Consider the following 18,142-nt stretch of genomic DNA (forward strand, 5'->3'; position numbering starts at 1 on the left):
TATCTTTCATTTATAAAGCGCTGGCCTATTACAAAGCGATGTACATTGAGGAGATCAGCGCACAAACAAATTAGATAGAATAACAGGAAACGAAAGTAAAAATGGTCCTTCCCACATGAGCTTACAATCTAAAAGGTGCAGGAAACACTTAATACATAAGGTAGCTGAATATCAATATCTATTTATTAAAATATCCAGAAATTAATACGTCCGTTATTTATCTGATTAGGCATTAATTAAACTGAAAACTAAGTAATTATCATAAGTTATTAGTTTATTGTAAAGCACTACAGAATATGTTAGCACTAAATAAATAAATGTTAATAATAGTAATGTATATATTATAATTATTAAAGATTATTAGTTCTTTATTTTGTCAATCGTATGATCTATACATCATTTCATTATTTTTTTTTAAAGATAATGATGTCATGATATTTTATTTACTTAAAAGGAAGAGCGCTGATTTGTCTATATATTTAAATGATGGAAGATCACTGTCCATGTATCGTAAACATATGTGCCATTTAAATTACACAAGAAACTTTTATATTTTACATAACCTAAATTAATTTAAATAAGTTTTTAATCAAATCAGGCGCAACTTATTTAAAAAAACAAAACGAAAAAAAATCTGGAGCTACAGCCATAAGCCTGTTCTAAAAATATTCCCCAATAAGCTCTTTAAAACATAAATAGATGGATATTTGGAGTGGTGGGACTCTAGAAGAGAATCCAGATTTAATGGCAGACAATGCAAGAAAAACAACAACACAAAAGCTAAGAAAATTATACATTTTGATAACGACACAATTGATATGTGCAAACTAATTCTAACCTAAAACATTCTGTATTTTGGAAATTTGTTTTCAGAAAATAAAAATACCAATTCAACATCGGTTCCCGGCTGCTGTAAGCTGTGGGCTACTTGTTTTACCTGCAGATATTTATATTTTCCCAGCTATGTGTCAAAGAGCTGTTTTGTTCATCTTCATCATCAGTTATTTATATAGCGCCACTAATTCCGCAGCGCTGTACAGAGAACTCACTCACATCAGTCCCTGCCCCATTGGAGCTTACAGTCTAAATTCCCTAACATACACACACAGACAGAGAGAGACTAGGGTCAATTTTTGATAGCAGCCAATTAACCTACCAGTATGTTTTTGGAGTGTGGGAGGAAACCGAAGCACCCGGAGGAAACCCACGCAAACACAGAGAGAACATACAAACTCCATACAGATAAGGCCATGGTTGGGAATTGAACTCATGACCCCAGTGCTGTGAGCAGAAGTGCTAACCACTGAGCCACTCTACATGATCAACGTTTTGTTCCCTAAAGAACCCAGCCATTGGCTGTGTGTCATTGCAGGTGGTTTTCAGTTGGTTGACCTTGGTCATGTGACTAGCACACTGTCTTATTAGAGTAGAAATGGTATCTAAACAGAGGATACAATGTAACAATTTGCTTTTTGTTGTGTGCGAAAAAAGGTTTATCCCATATCACAATGTATTTGTTCAAAGATTATTGGTCCTTAAGGACGTGTTCTAATATTTCTTTGGAATAATATCGGCCTCTGGCTTGAGGCCACCAAATGTCAGTCATTCCCAACAGTGTGACGCATACATGCAAGTCAGCTTTTTATTGCACCTGTTTGTCTACCACCCGCATATATTATTGCACATTCACCCTCAGGATTAGGGAACGGTCCTGGGAAATGGAACTTTTCCATTAGTCTCCTAACATACTGCTCAGATTAGCCTTAGTTATGACTTCAATTAATCATCAGAGGGAGGGGCAGAGTTGTTCCTTTAATTGTATTTGTCATTTTTGGATGTTTTGTGTTTTGATTACTTTGGTGGAAATGTGCCTGGAATGTGTAAAAATGTCCCAATGCAGGTGCAAACGCAGGATTTGTAGAGGGGGGTTTCCACACCACGCCGCCAGTGGGCGTGACAAGCATGCCATGGGGGCGTGGCTATAATTTTAGACAGTGCTTGGCTGCTCTCCAACTCTTCCTATCCCCATAATATACATGGGCAATGCTGCGTGCATTACTGTTAGGTGCACGCAGCTCTCCCTTTTCAAGCAGAGCCGTGTGAAGCGGGGGGCAGGGCCCAGCTACCTCAATTATACAGTGCCCCAGGCTTGGAGGTGGGTTTCCAGGCACTAAAACCCCCCCCCCCCCCTCCCCCCTCCCTCGGTTTGCACATGCAATGAAAGTGTAGTGCAACACTTTGTTTCCAATATCTCTGGGAGAAAAATGTTCTGTCGCCCCTATATCAAATTTAAGGAATTAAACCTTGCATAGTCCCAGCTTCCATCAGCAGATGATAAAAAAATTTCCACACCCAAAAGCTTCCGCTATCATCTCTTAAATTTGGGTTGTTAGCATGAAAACAGACGCCTACAGCTTCTGCCCTGTGAAACGCGCATGTTTGCATTTTTGTAAATGATGTTTAGTGTCCCATAACTTGCTGGTATTAGGAGGCATATAGCTGGAGCTCAGTTGCGGGAAGTACTTTAATATATTAATCAATAAAACTAAACTTTCACTTTAAGTAACTTAAATTGGTGATTAGATAATCCTAATAATCAGTACATATCTATAGATGCATTTTTTATCTTGTGATGTAACATAGCGGAAAGATATTTGGATACACTGACAAAGATATAGTATAGTTACATTGATACAGTTTATACTCAATGATCCGCAATGCTGTAAAATGTATCACAGTTTTGATTTTAAAGCATAGGCTGAGTTTATTTTTGAACAGGTTTCATGTCTATAGAATATATTTCTTTATTAATGTTCCGGGGAGGCTGGGTCCAGTTCACTGGGAGAGCGGATCTGGAGCGAGACTGCGGGAACAAGCTTTGCCCAGTTTCAAATGTCACATTTGCCGAAACATTACAATGTGACTTGAATGAGTTTTAACTGACACCGGTGACATGCGGCGGGGTATTTGTGGGACCATAAAGGCCTATTTTTAACAGGCTATTTAACTTAACAATCCATTGAGCAGTTTGAGTAAAGGAATATCTTGGCTGGCATTTGCATGGCCCATTCTGCTTTCTCTGGTGCACAGAATAGCACTCTAGAGGTTTGTCCTCCCAAAGAAAGGTTAATGTTGATACAGGTTTTGTGTGTGCCAGTGTTCTAGACTGTACTAAATAAATTATATCTAGAATCTGGTTGCTATGGGCAACTCACCTCACTTTTCCAGTTTAGAAGGTTTTATTCCGCCTATCTCTTACTTTCCACCAATTCATAGGGGATGTGGCGTCATGCAAGACTGAGAACACCCCCTTCAGTCTCATTTAAATTCATTCTCTCTCTCTCTCTCTCTCTCTCTCTCTCTCGTCTCTCTCTCTCTCTCTCTCCTCTCTCTCCTCTCTCTCTCTCTCTCTCTCTCTCCTCTCTCTCGCTCTCTCTCTCTCCTCTCTCTCTCTCCTCTCTCTCTCTCACCTCTCTCTCTCTCCTCTCTCTCTCTCTCCCTTCTCCTCTCTCTCTCTCTCTCTCTCTCTCTCCCCCTCCTCTCTCTCCTCTCTCTCCTCCTCTCTCTTCTCTCTCTCTCTCTCTCTCTCTCTCTCTCTCTCTCTCTCTCTCTCTCCTCTCTCTCTTCTCTCTCCTCTCTCTCTCTCTCTCTCTCTCTCTCTCTCTCTCTCTCTCTCTCTCTCTCTCTCTCTCTCTCTCTCTCTCTCTCTCTCTCTCTCTCTCTCTCTCTCCCCTCCCCCACCCCCCCCCCCCCCCCCCAGCTCCTTTTCTCAAAAGCTGCAATATGTCACACCCCTGCGGACACCACCATGTTAGCCCTCGTCAAAAAATAGACCTGTGAGGTCACAATACAGCATTTGCAGGTTTCTATTATTGTGTAGAATTGATTTTTTTTTATTTGTCATGTAAAATGAATTGAATAAACAGCCACGAAACTTAAAAAAAACAAACCTAGGTATAAAACGGTATTCCGTGCAAGTGGTAGATATATCTGGAGAGTAGTCCTGGGGGCATAGATCAAGTGATAAACAAACCAGGTAGATAGATTTACTATGGTGATGGAAAAGTGGAAGTGTTGTCTAAACCAGCAATCAGATACTAGCTACCATGTATTTGGTACAGTGTAGAAAATGATAGCTAGAATCTGATTGGTTGGTTTGGACAACACTTCCTCTTTTCCTAGTTGGAATCTTTACTAAATCTACCCCCAGATTTTGTACAGAACATGCTTAGAAAACTGAAAATCAGGTGTCCAATTCACCACCTTCACCATGGGAAATCGTTCGCCCTTTCATGCCATGTTAGATTCATTTTAGGCCATTGGAAACTACACACAGAATTTGGGCTGGACTTTGTAATTGTGCTGTAATTGCATGATGACTTCATATGAATGTTTGCAACTCTGTATCTTTACTGTTGGTGCTGAACACTTGTCACTAGCAGCATGCAAAGTACCAGCGTCATTTCTTATGTGTCTGCTACCGATAAGAGCAAGTGAGTGCAGTGATTTCTGTGCATGCAGCGAGCAGCAGTAAGTTCAGACATTATAACAGAGCATGACGGAGCTTGTCTGTAAGAGGTTACAGTGTACGTCTGAGCATCAGGGGTTGTTTAACTATGAACACTTATTATATCAGTATTATCCACCTCATCTTTCCTACAGAGCCTACATCCCTATGTCAGAAGAGCCTAACTTGTCACACCAGCACAGTACACCCCGTCACACCGGCACAGTACACCTCATCACACCGGCACAGTACACCTCATCACACCGGCACAGCGGCACAGTACACCCCGTCCACAGCGGCACAGTACACCCCGTCACACCGGCACAGTACACCTCATCACACCGGCACAGTACACCCCGTCACAGATGCACAGTACACTTCATCACACCGGCACAGTACACCCCGTCACAGATGCACAGTACACTTCATCACACCGGCACAGTACACCTCATCACACTGGCACAGTACACCCCGTCACACCGGCACAGTACACTTCATCACACCGGCACAGTACACCCCGTCACAGATGCACAGTACACTTCATCACACCGGCACAGTACACCTCATCACACCGGCACAGTACACCTCATCACACCGGCACAGTACACCTCATCACACCGGCACAGTACACCTCATCACACTGGCACAGTACACCTCATCACACCGGCACAGTACACCTCATCACAGCGGCACAGTACACCCCGTCACACCTGCACAGTACACCTCATCACACCGGCACAGTACACCTCATCACAACGACACAGTACACCTCATCACAGTGGCACAGTACACCTCATCACAACGACACAGTACACCTCGTCACACCTGCACAGTACACCCCGTCACACCGGCACAGTACACCCGTCACACCGGCACAGTACACCTCATCACAACGACACAGTACACCTCGTCACACCCTGCACAGTACACCTCGTCACACCTGCACAGTACACCCCGTCACACCGGCACAGTACACCCCGTCACACCTGCACAGTACACCTCGTCACACCTGCACAGTACACCCCGTCACACCTGCACAGTACACCTCGTCACACTGCACAGTACACCCCGTCACACCTGCACAGTACACCTCGTCACACCTGCACAGTACACCCCGTCACACCTGCACAGTACACCTCGTCACACCTGCACAGTACACCTCGTCACACCTGCACAGTACACCCCGTCACACCGGCACAGTACACCTCGTCACACCTGCACAGTACACCTCGTCACACCTGCACAGTACACCCCGTCACACCGGCACAGTACACCTCGTCACACCTGCACAGTACACCTCATCACACCGGCACAGTACACCTCGTCACACCTGCCACAGTACACCTCGTCACACCTGCACAGTACACCTCGTCACACCGGCACAGTACACCTCATCACAACGACACAGTACACCTCGTCACACCTGCACAGTACACCTCATCACACCGGCACAGTACACCTCATCACACCGGCACAGTACACCCCGTCACACACGGCACAGTACACCTCATCACACGGCACAGTACACCTCATCACACCGGCACAGTACACCCCGTCACACCGGCACAGTACACTCATCACACGGCACAGTACACCCCGTCACACCTGCACAGTACACCTCGTCACAGCGGCACAGTACACCCCGTCACACCTGCACAGTACACCTCGTCACACCGGCACAGTACACCTCATCACAACGACACAGTACACCTCGTCACACCTGCACAGTACACCTCATCACACCGGCACAGTACACCTCATCACACCGGCACAGTACACCTCATCACACTGGCACAGTACACCTCATCACACCGCACAGTACACCTCATCACAGTGGCACAGTACACCTCATCACAACGACACAGTACACCTCATCACAGTGGCACAGTACACCTCATCACAACGACACAGTACACCTCGTCACACCGGCACAGTACACCTCGTCACACCGGCACAGTACACCTCGTCACACCGACACAGTACACCTCATCACACCGGCACAGTACACCTCATCACACCGGCACAGTACACCTCATCACACCGGCACAGTACACCTCATCACACCGGCACAGTACACCTCATCACACCGGCACAGTACACCTCGTCACACCTGCCACAGTACACCTCGTCACACCTGCACAGTACACCCCGTCACACCGGCACAGTACACCTCGTCACACCTGCACAGTACACCTCGTCACACCTGCACAGTACACCTCGTCACACCGGCACAGTACACCTCATCACACCGGCACAGTACACCCCGTCACACCTGCACAGTACACCCCGTCACACCTGCACAGTACACCTCATCACACCGGCACAGTACACCTCATCACACCGGCACAGTACACCCCGTCACACCGGCACAGTACACCTCGTCACACTGCACAGTACACCTCGTCACACCGGCACAGTACACCTCGTCACACCGGCACAGTACACCTCATCACAACGACACAGTACACCTCGTCACACCTGCACAGTACACCCCGTCACACCGGCACAGTACACCTCATCACACCGGCACAGTACACCTCGTCACACCTGCACAGTACACCTCGTCACACCTGCACAGTACACCTCATCACACCGCACAGTACACCTCATCACACCGGCACAGTACACCTCGTCACACCTGCACAGTACACCTCGTCACACCTGCACAGTACACCTCATCACACCGGCACAGTACACCTCGTCACACCCGGCACAGTACACCTCGTCACACCGGCACAGTACACCTCGTCACACCTGCACAGTACACCTCGTCACACCGGCACAGTACACCTCGTCACACCGGCACAGTACACCTCGTCACACCGGCACAGTACACCTCGTCACACCGGCACAGTACAACCCCGTCACAGCGGCACAGTACACCTCATCACACGGCACAGTACACCTCGTCACACCGGCACAGTACACCCTGTCACACCGGCACAGTACACCTCGTCACACCGGCACAGTACACCTCGTCACACCTGCACAGTACACCTCGTCACACCGGCACAGTACACCCCGTCACACCGGCACAGTACACCTCATCACACCGGCACAGTACACCCCGTCACAGTGGCACAGTACACCCCGTCACAGTGGCACAGTACACCTCGTCACACCTGCACAGTACACCTCATCACACCGCACAGTACACCTCGTCACAGTGGCACAGTACACCTCGTCACACCGGCACAGTACACCTCGTCACACCGGCACAGTACACCCCCGTCACAGTGGCACAGTACACCCCGTCACAGTGGCACAGTACACCTCGTCACACCTGCACAGTACACCTCGTCACACCGGCACAGTACACCTCGTCACACCGCACAGTACACCTCGTCACACTGGCACAGTACACCTCGTCACACCTGCACAGTACACCTCGTCACAGCGGCACAGTACACCTCGTCACAGTGGCACAGTACACCTCGTCACACCGGCACAGTACACCTCGTCACACAGCGGCACAGTACACCCCGTCACACCGGCACAGTATATACTCCCATACAACAGCAATATGTACGGCAGATCTATCTCAGCTGGGTTAGGAGCGTAGAAGAAATCTGGAATCTCCCTGGGGGAATCCTGCTACACTTCAGAGAATGTAACAGCTCTCTATGAAGGGTCAGTTCTCATTTAAATCTCACTTGTAATTGAGCCAAAAGAAGATATTACGGAGCCACACGTCAGTTACTTGGGAGGAATGCGGCCTGACATAGTATATCTGATAGCCGTAAATAAAGATATATGGTAGAGCGTGACGGATGATAAATATGTTACATTCAGGAGGGGAGGGGGGAAACATATCTCAATTATGGCATCTGCTGTAACCGCAAGTGATGAAAAGTGAAGATAAAATTGGTATTCTGTCACCATGATGTATCCGCACTGCTGTCTGCAGATCTGTACATCTGTTCATCTACAGCAATGTATATACTACCAGTTTATTACAGTACATGTTCTAGCTCCATGTGGGTCCCCATGTGATTTATTTATAAGTTGTTGCTGTTGAAACCTGCTTTTACCACATTATACAACAATGCTGACCTGGGTCTCGTACTCCATAATCAACAATAACAACAGAGCACTCACAACGCTCTCATCATCTAGTAAACATAACGGAAATGGAATATATTCTGCACATTACTGAATATCCTGAAACCACATTATCACTGATTAATATCTATAATTATTGCATTGGTTTTTTTTTTTGAGGGGGTAATAACTGTAAGGCTTCATAAAAACTCATGTTATTTACTTGCATTTTATATTAGTTTTAATACATGTAAATAACACTAGAAGCATTGTTTGTATTGTTACTACACCCAATGGTATTTTACTTGCTTTGCATTTTCCCAGTGGCGGCGCATGCACAGAAAAGCAGAGTGCGCACCTCAGAAGGGTCACTTACCCCCCTCCCCTATTAGTACAGGCCTGGACAACCAGTGTTGCTCCAGGTGTTGTGAAACTACAAATCCCAGCATGCTTTGCCAGCCGATAGCTGACAACCTGACCTGCCTGCAATAGTATGAAGAACAAGTCATATATTGTACGTAGTCCGCTGTGTACTTGGTAGTTTTGTGTTTATAGGTTTAGGAAATGAAAGGAAAGTTTTATATTTAATGTATAGTTGTAAACTGAGAAATATTAAGAAGATGAAGCAAAATATATCAACATTAGCCATGTATTTGTGTTTCTTGCGGACAGCCAGCGTCCTTTTCACTGTCCTTTTTACCTGTCGGGAAGCATGAATATGGGATTTTAACAATGAACCTCACACTTTGTATTGAGGACAAGGAGATCTTCTCAGTAGCTCTCGGAACTGGGAACAGAGAAGGATGTGATGCCAGGTGGAATGTATCCAAGCGTCTTGGAATAATTAGGATGTACCGGCTGTTTCTCACACTGATCTGTTTATACAGTCACTACTATGGGGAGTATCCGCAGATTAGTGCAACCCTAACGTTATACTTGACACATAGTATCCTCGTAAGTGTTACTAAATGATGTGTGTCCGTCCTTTTCCCTTATAACCTTGTACATTGGTGTTTTACCTTATACTTTTCTTATGATTTTCCAGCCTTGTTTCCAGGAGATGTGGAGCAGAGATTGGATAATAGTAGGTGGGTGGGGCACTGTGATTAATTGGGTGGGTTAATTTTGTCATCAAGCTCCGCCCAGCTCAGTAAACAGTGAGTTGGAGGCTGGTTTGCTGCGGTGGGCGGGGCTCCCCCAACTTACAGCAGGTAAGCGTGGGTGGGGCTCCCCACCTAACAGCAGGTAAGCGTGGGTGGGGCTCCCCACCTAACAGCAGGTAAGCGTGGGTGGGGCTCTCCACCTAACAGCAGGTAAGCGTGGGTGGGGTTCCCCACCTAACATCAGGTAAGCGCTCTGCAGGAGAATTGTCTGCTCTCTCTGGAGCCTGGGAGGTTAAACTCCCTAATAAGGGAGTCTAACTATGATTTACCTACATCTTAAAAGCTTTATTATGTCTCTAAAAGGGAAAGGAACTTAATTATCTAACAGGAAAATTAAATAAATCAATCAAAGCTGATTTTTCCAGACAAGGACATTTTTGCCAGGTTGGTTTTTACTGGAACATCAGAGCACACCCCTGAAAATGTCGTAGAAAAAGCATGCCGCCAGAAGCAGGGGCAAACCCAGGATTTGTATAGGGGGAGCTTCCACACCACGCCGCCAGTGGGCGTGACCAGCATGGATGGGGGCGTGGCTATAATTTTAGACAGTGCTTGGCTGCTCTCCAACTCTTCCTATCCCCATAATATACATGGGCAATGCTGCGTGGACTACTTTTAGGTGCACGCAGCTCTCCTTTTTCAAGCAGAGCCGTGTGAAGCTGGAGCAGGGTCCAGCCACCTCAATTATACAGTGCTCCAGGCTTGGAGGGGGTTTCCAGGCACTAGGAAACCCCCTCGGTTTGCCTATGAGAGGAACAGAGGGACAGCGAGCAAAGGGCCCGGGGCTCTGACATTGGCTTTACAAAACATGATGGTCATAGTCATCATCACTCATAAGGGGGAGTACAACCAAAACTTTCTGCTCCCTTTAGGCCTTTAGAAGATTTCTGTGATTAAATTTGTTTTTCCACTTGGGTGCCAGGCTACAAAATCTCATAATTTAGTTCCCCAATTTTGTACAATACCTCAAAGGTACCCTGCCATCTAGCCAACAGCATACTCTATTGTGGGGTAACATCAACAGGACTTCACCTCCTGGGACAAAGACAGGAGAGCAGGTCATTGTGCGACTAAGTTTAGGCATTTTTTTTTTATATATTGAAACAGCTATTATATGAAATTATCTTCCCTAAATATTTGCATCTCTAACATTACTCTCAAAAGGCCAAGAATACCCTGTGGCTTCCTGCCATATAGAAGCTGAAATTATGAAAATCCCCTGAATCAAAGTTGCAAACTTGTGGTTCCCCTATTAACAAGGTGGATTGCCCAGGAAATCTCAGGCCAGGGCTGCAGGAGCTCGCACATTTTGTTGTAAAGACATCAGAGTAATCTCCTTCATTTTAGGAATCAGGGAAGTGACTGGCATCTGGGAGGACCGAGTTATAGAGGTGCGGTTTAAGCTCAGATTTTCCGTGCCCACTCCTGACGCAATGCTCTTTCCCTTTGGTACAGTACGAGGAGGTCCTAGATCTGTTTGGTCATGTGCTCCATTTGTGACTTTTGGAGCTCCTTAAACTGTTGAATGACAATCTCCGTTTTGGGACTTGCGTTCTTCAGCTCAAGAGGCGACTTAATCCCACTTCAAACACCAACTTGTGAATAGTACAGTAAGAATCAGAACTTGGGAGACAAGTCTTTCCAAATGTGACCTGTTTTTAGGTATAGGATGTGCAGCACAGCAAATCAGCATCACTGCAAAATAGCCATTTTCAGTTAACTACACTGCTTAACAGAGGTTTAACAGAAAATGGATTTGCAGAACACACTCCTTCCTCCAAGACTTTACTCTGAGCCTGCTAGGCCTTATTAAGAACATAAACCCGCCCAGAAAAAGTGGACTATTATAGAACACTTTCAAGAATGAAAGACAATTGGGTGGGGCTTGTTTATTGAGTACATGTGGACAGACTAACAGTTGGAGCAAGCCCAGCAGATTTCACAATTGCCTTTTGCAAAACAATTCTTGTTTGCACGTTGTGCAGAAATTTTTTATATCAGAATGTAAGAAAACCAATAAATAAGAGTTAATTTTGAACACTTCGTCTCCTGTAGGGCAGACGCATTTCCGCAAAAGTGATATAAAACAGACGGTAGAAAACAGAAAGCAGGTCATAAAATAATAATAGCACGGCAATGAAACTTAAAAGTGAGATAGCGGCTGCAAGATGCACTGTCAGAATAATAAATTATCCCAAAAGATAAGAGGCAAAGCCCTTACTTGAATAAGAATGAAAAAGAGACAGATGGAAAATTTAGGTAATTAATATTTAATCTGAAAAAGAAATTTGGTCTTTCAAGTACTGTTACCGTATGGTCTGTTCTGAATGTGATCTCTTAATGCTAAATGCTTGAGGTTTTTATTGATGATTTTTAAAAAAAAAAATACATTTTTTTAGACCGAATTAAAATAATTTGATAAAACAGGTGTTCGAGAGCCGGGAACGGCATTGATCTCTCGCTTGCTGTCATTTTGTTGCGTACCTCTCTGGGGTTGGTTGAAAGGCTAAGAATCTGTGATGAAATATTTAGACAAAAGAGATGTCCTCCTCTTCTGTATTGAAGTATTTGGTTACACTCTTTGTAACAGTGCACTCTCCGGGAGAGCAGGTAAGTCGTGGGAATGAATAGTCTCCATTGAAGATTGTTCACAGGCCTTCTGTAGTATGGTCAGCAGGGAATGGGTATTTCATTGCTTCTGTTTGTGCCACTGTGACTGCCTCGTCCTTTGCAGAATGTCTTGTAGGTGACGGCTATTTAATGTTTTATTCTTTTACTCTATTACAATTGTTATTTACTTTGTTATATGTTTTTAGTGTGTTGTTGTGTTTTATCTCTTTCCATTTTCTATATTGTTTTACAGCTGTCTTTTCTGTTTTCATCTTTTTGAATAGTTTTGCTTTGGTTATTGGAAATTGATACTTTCACTAGAACGTGTATAGTTTTAGTGTCCTAGGTTAACTGATACCTAATGTCAATGAGTGTCATGTTCTGCCAAGTGTTTATAGTCTTATAATATGTGTATAGTGTCGGTATCGGGATTGGTGCTTTCTGAAAGCCATGTAGTCATGGAAGTATACTGTGTAGCTGTGTTTATGTTTTTGGTTATTGTTAATAATATTTTGATGTGTTTTCTGCAGAGATAAGTAAGTTTTGCATTATGTATTTAAGTTTTGCCTTATACTTTTATACAAACACTATGGGGTATATTTATTAAATGCTGGTTTGAAAAAGTAGAGATGTTGCCTATAGCAACCAATCAAATTCTCATTATAATTTAGTTTATGGATTCTACAAAATGATCGTTAGAATCTGATTGGTTGCTATAGGCAACATCTCTACTTTTTCAAACCCGCAGTTTAGTAAATATACCCCCTATAGCTTTTCGGACTTGGACTATCTTGTGATTTAACGTGAACTATATTGCATGACTTGTTATGTTCATTCAACTTGTATCTTTATACGGACTTTAAATTGTTTTGCTGTTTTGTAAAATGCAGTACATCATGTACGGGGAGTATATAGGGGAAGGGGCTGTGTTTTATATTATTATACAGTGTGTGTTTGTTAGTGGGGAATTGATAGCCATTTTTAAGATGTCTTATAACACCCTCCCTTGCAGGATAGGTACTGCTATGTCTTGCAAATGAGCCATAATAGAGTCTAATTAGAATACATTGGGTAGATGTATTTACCACAGGTCTTTGTCGCTGCAGGGTTAACTGCACCAAACGGCAATGTCAGCATTGAGATTGCAAATAGAGGATGAACTGGAAATGTCTGTGCAATAATGTAGAAATAAGCTTTAGGGTTTTTTTTTTTAATGATGCAAGGCAATGATTATTATTTGCTTCCAGTATTTTACAAATCTTGCATATTCTGCAGTGATGTGCATTGTGGGAAATTGGGGATTTTTATTTTTCATGCAAATTTCTTTTAGATAACTGTGGAGCTTCAGTAGCATACAGTGCAGTAAACCGTAACAAGCACGTAGTCGGTGTTTGATTTGTACATGAAAAAGATGTGACAATCAAATATGGATAAAAATAATGATCGCACCAACAAGGAGGTGTATACATCCCTTGGAGAGGGTGTGGTCAGACTGGAGTGGGAGTGGCTTACACTTAGCAAGTATTAGTCTGCCTCCACCCCCTCCATTCTCTGAGGAAATAGGAGGTTAAATTGGGTAACACAAGATTTCAGATGACAAATAATGTATGTAATGATAGTGGGAGGTATAGTGATATATGGAGAGGAAGTGGGAGAGAGTGGGGAAGTCGTGGGACAGGTAGGGATGGGAATTGAACCTATATATCCTTCCCATGCACCTGACAACATGAGTTATGTGTCAACACAAACTAATGTGAATTCGCCTTAATCTAATTTAAGTTTGCTATAGTCATTGGTGTTCCCATTTTGGGAGTTAGGCTGGGTACACGCTACAGGTTTTTCACCCAATTATCGGGCCGATATACATGATAAATGACCTTTAGATCCGATATCACATTAGTGTGTACAGTCCCACAATCATGTTTTATCGCACATCGTATCATTTGATTTTATAAACGGACTAAAAACCTCTATAAACGATAGAACGACGTCGGGCCACTTCTGCAGTGCGTACGCACTCGCGACCGTGTGTCCAACAATTCTACCAATTCTGCCTCCAACAGCGACGCCTTTGTGGGCGTGTATATTTAAATGTACGTTGTGGTCTCTTCCGTCTCCCAAGCGCTGTGTTATCTTATAGTGAAGCACGTGGAAATAGTGGGATGTGGGATCGTTCATCAAGAAGTCAGATTCTTTCTTCTTCTTTCCCGACGGTTGAGTGTTTGCAGCGTTCGTGCCTTGGCGAGAAGCGACAAAGCTGTTTATTTATCTGAAGGGATGATCGTTATGTTTCAATAAATCGTAACAAGTGTAACATCGTGAGCAGAGTCGCCAAAAGTACACTATGCACAAAGCACAAACCTGTGAGTGTCCAGCTACTGTGGAACTACAAGTCCCACCATGCCTTGTATTTTCACAGCAACTAGAAAGCCACACATTCTTTGATAAATCAGCCCCTTAGTCTGCATTGTAGGCCCCACGCAAACACAAGGAGAACATACAAACTCCACACAGATAAGGCCATGGTTGGCAATTGAACTCATGACCCCAGCGCTGTGAGGCAGAAGTGCTAACCACTGAGCCACCTTGCTGCGCTTGAATATTTAGTCACTGTCATTTGGATTCATTTTACTTTACATACAGATGCCCATAATGTTCTCTTTCAGCCCTCTGCATCAGATTTCCATAGAGGGAGGAGCTTCTCTGAGCAGGTAGAGAGTGACTGACAGCTTTGTAGACTGGCTCTGCAAAAATGCACTGTGTGGATAGGTGGATCCACACACAGGGGCGGGGCCGGTGATGTCACGGCAACCCTGCTGACTCAGCTCTTTGACCTGCGTCAGATGTGAGAGGAGTTTCAGCTTTCTGTAACGGAGTGGAGAGGTAATTATAGCTACAGCGAAATGTTAGGTTGAGAGAACACAATGTATTTTATTTCATGGTTCATATCTGAAATTATTTATTTTTGGTTTTTTTTTATGATCCTGTAATTGTGCATTTGGGAAGATCTGGAAATTTGTAGCTGTGCTCTCCAGAAGGGGGAAAGTAACAAGTAAATCTCTGGCTGATGAGAGAATTATTGGCTTTATTAGTGACGAGATGTCAGACTATCTAGGGCAGCTGTTTTATATTCCGCTGTAATGCAGCAGAGGCGCATATGATAACACGTCTGTCTTCTATAAATGCATTCATTTGCCTATCTGCACCATCTTAACGTCTCATTTGCATATCTGCTCAGGGAGAGATTATGTAAATATGGTAATTTCCATGAAAATATTGTGAGAGATGAAAGGAAATGTATTAATCTTCTCTGATGTCTCTGTATCCTGAAAATGTGCAAAATTAACAAATATCTGCAACCACAGCTAATGAAACAAAAAAGGAGACTGTCAATGGCCATTTGTATACGTCTAGATGATGTACTATTGAATTAAAGGGACATTAAGCTCTTTTTCGTATTGTGCATAGCACAGGGGAAGGTGTTGTATACAGTATTATGTTCTCCTTGGGCCTGATTCATTAAGGAAAGTAAGGCAAAAAAATTAGTAAGTTTGCTCCTGGACAAAACCATGTTACAATGCAAGGGGTGCAAATTAGTTTATTATTTTGCACATAAAATAAATACTGGCTGTTTGGTCATGCAGTACACACATACTTGATAGTGTTATTTGTACACTGAAATATAAAGTTGATCTAGGACATACCTTAACCCAACTATAAATCTGCTATCACATTTTAAATCCCCCCCCCCCCAATGCAACATGGTTTTGTCATGGTGCAAAGTTACTCATTATTTGTACTTTACTTTCCCCCTCTGTGTCGGATCTCCCAGCACTGAGACGTGCAGCCCTTGATCCACACACAATTACCCAGATCCTCCCCAAAATCCCACTTTGGGATGATATTCTGGGAGGTATGGGGAATTGCTGTTTCGCTGCAGTTAGAGGCGTAACATGCGCTCACTGGGCCGCATAGCGATATTTGGTGCAATTCGTTCAAGTAATGCTTTCACGCACTGATGGTACAGCTATAGAGATTCTATATAAAATCAAATTTAATGACATCCTGCCCTGTCCGTTATCATTGCTGCAAAAATAAAATGTCTGTTTAGCTTTGTCCTCTTTGTTTTATTGATGTTATTGATTTGAAATTTCTTCAGTGTTCTAGTTTTTCATCAAGTCTTATTGGACTTGATCTCCCTTTATATCTCTTGTTCCATTCACTCATAGAGCCGTCTCAGACCACTCAGACGATAGACACAACAGATTGTTAGTCATAATACCACAAGACTTTACCATATCTCTTGCTCCATTCACTCAAGTTACCGCGCTCTCGGTTACACAAGTGACGGCTGTTTGCAGAGTAGTGAATGGCGACGAGTCATTAAGTCTACGGGGGTGCAGCGATTGTAAAACATATAACCTGCTAGAAAATTAAAACTGAATATTTAAGCTTTCAGTGCAAAATTTTATCCAAACATAACCGCTACCAGCAATACAGGTCTGTAATTATTCTATTTAATATTAGATTTCATTTTACACAATGCTGATAGTAGAGTAAAGGATTGTATGAACAAATCACCTTAATATACCCTGCATTCATCCCCAAAATCCAGTAAATAGACTCCCCCCCCCCCCCCCCCCCCCCCCATGCACAAACACAAGACCCCCCTTATCTGAAGCCTGGATACCAATCACGCTGATTATTATACCCTGGTGTGAGCCAACAGGGGTTTCCAAGAGGGGTCGCTGTATTTGTTACACAGGGGGGCTAGTTATTTTAAGTGAGGTAGCTCATTCAGGTTAGTTTTACTGTGATTTTTCCAAGTCTTCCTATTTACATTCTTATGTTTTGTGTCTTGTTCTTCAGGCCCCGCAGCTCAGCGCCAAACCCCGAGCATCCAGAATGGACCCTCACCTGATGAGATGGAAATACAGAGAAGGTGAGAGAGACTCCACACACCGGAGGCGGCCATTTTTTGGGAGGAGCCCAGTGTTCCCGACAGTGTATTTTAGGAATTGGTGATGTCTCTGTCACTGAAGCATAGCTCCCCATTTAGGACAGTCCCGATTCTGAGGCACTGTCCCGACAGCCAAGATTGATCATCATTATCATCACCACCAGTTATATATATAGCGCCACTAATTCCACAGTGCTGTACAGAGAACTCGCTCACATCAGTCCCTGCCCCATTAAAGCTTACAGTCTAAATTCCCTAACACACACCATACTTGCTAACTTTTGGGAGGTGGGCGTGTTGGGGTCGGGGCCTGGTGGGTCACATCATTTTGCCCCGTCCTCTAAACATCAATCGCCTTTTTGGACTAATTGGAAGAGGGGGCAGGGCCACAATGACGCACGAATCGCATCCTAAGACCCGCCCCTGTACTGTTTCAGGGTTAGGAACCAGAAGCTTAGTCTGTTCTCCCGGGAGTCCGAGCGGACTCCCAGAAATTCGGGAGTCTCACGGACGTACCTTGAGAGTAGGTAACTATGACACACACACTTACAGACTGAGAGAGACTAAGGTCAATTTGATAGACTCCAATTAACTTACCTTCTAGTACAGGGTTGGCTAACCTGTGACACTGCAGGTGTTGTGAAACTATAAGTCCCAGCATACCCTTCCAGCAATAAGCTGCTATATATTGGCAAAGCATGCTGGGACTTGTAGTTTCACAACTCCTGGAGTGTCACAGGTTAGCCAACACTGTTCTAGTATGTTTTTGTAGTGTGGGAGGAAACCGGAGCACCCGGAGGAAACCCACGCAAACACGGGGAGAACATACAAACTCCACACAGATAAGGCCATAGTGGGGAA

General features: G+C 44.2%; 1 protein-coding gene across 13 annotated transcripts in view; it reads left to right on the forward strand.

Moving 5' to 3' along the window:
• Positions 1-18,142, forward strand: part of EVL (Enah/Vasp-like) — a 111,610-nt gene that overhangs the window by 69,446 nt on the left and 24,022 nt on the right. For all 13 annotated transcript variants that reach the window (XM_075192385.1, XM_075192382.1, XM_075192381.1 and 10 more), the window contains one exon: positions 17,191-17,263. In XM_075192385.1, coding sequence (XP_075048486.1) covers positions 17,191-17,263 — 73 coding nt within the window. The remainder of the gene's footprint in view (positions 1-17,190; positions 17,264-18,142) is intronic.

Source organism: Mixophyes fleayi, chromosome 12 (genome assembly GCF_038048845.1).
Source record: "Mixophyes fleayi isolate aMixFle1 chromosome 12, aMixFle1.hap1, whole genome shotgun sequence".
NCBI lineage: Eukaryota > Metazoa > Chordata > Amphibia > Anura > Limnodynastidae > Mixophyes > Mixophyes fleayi.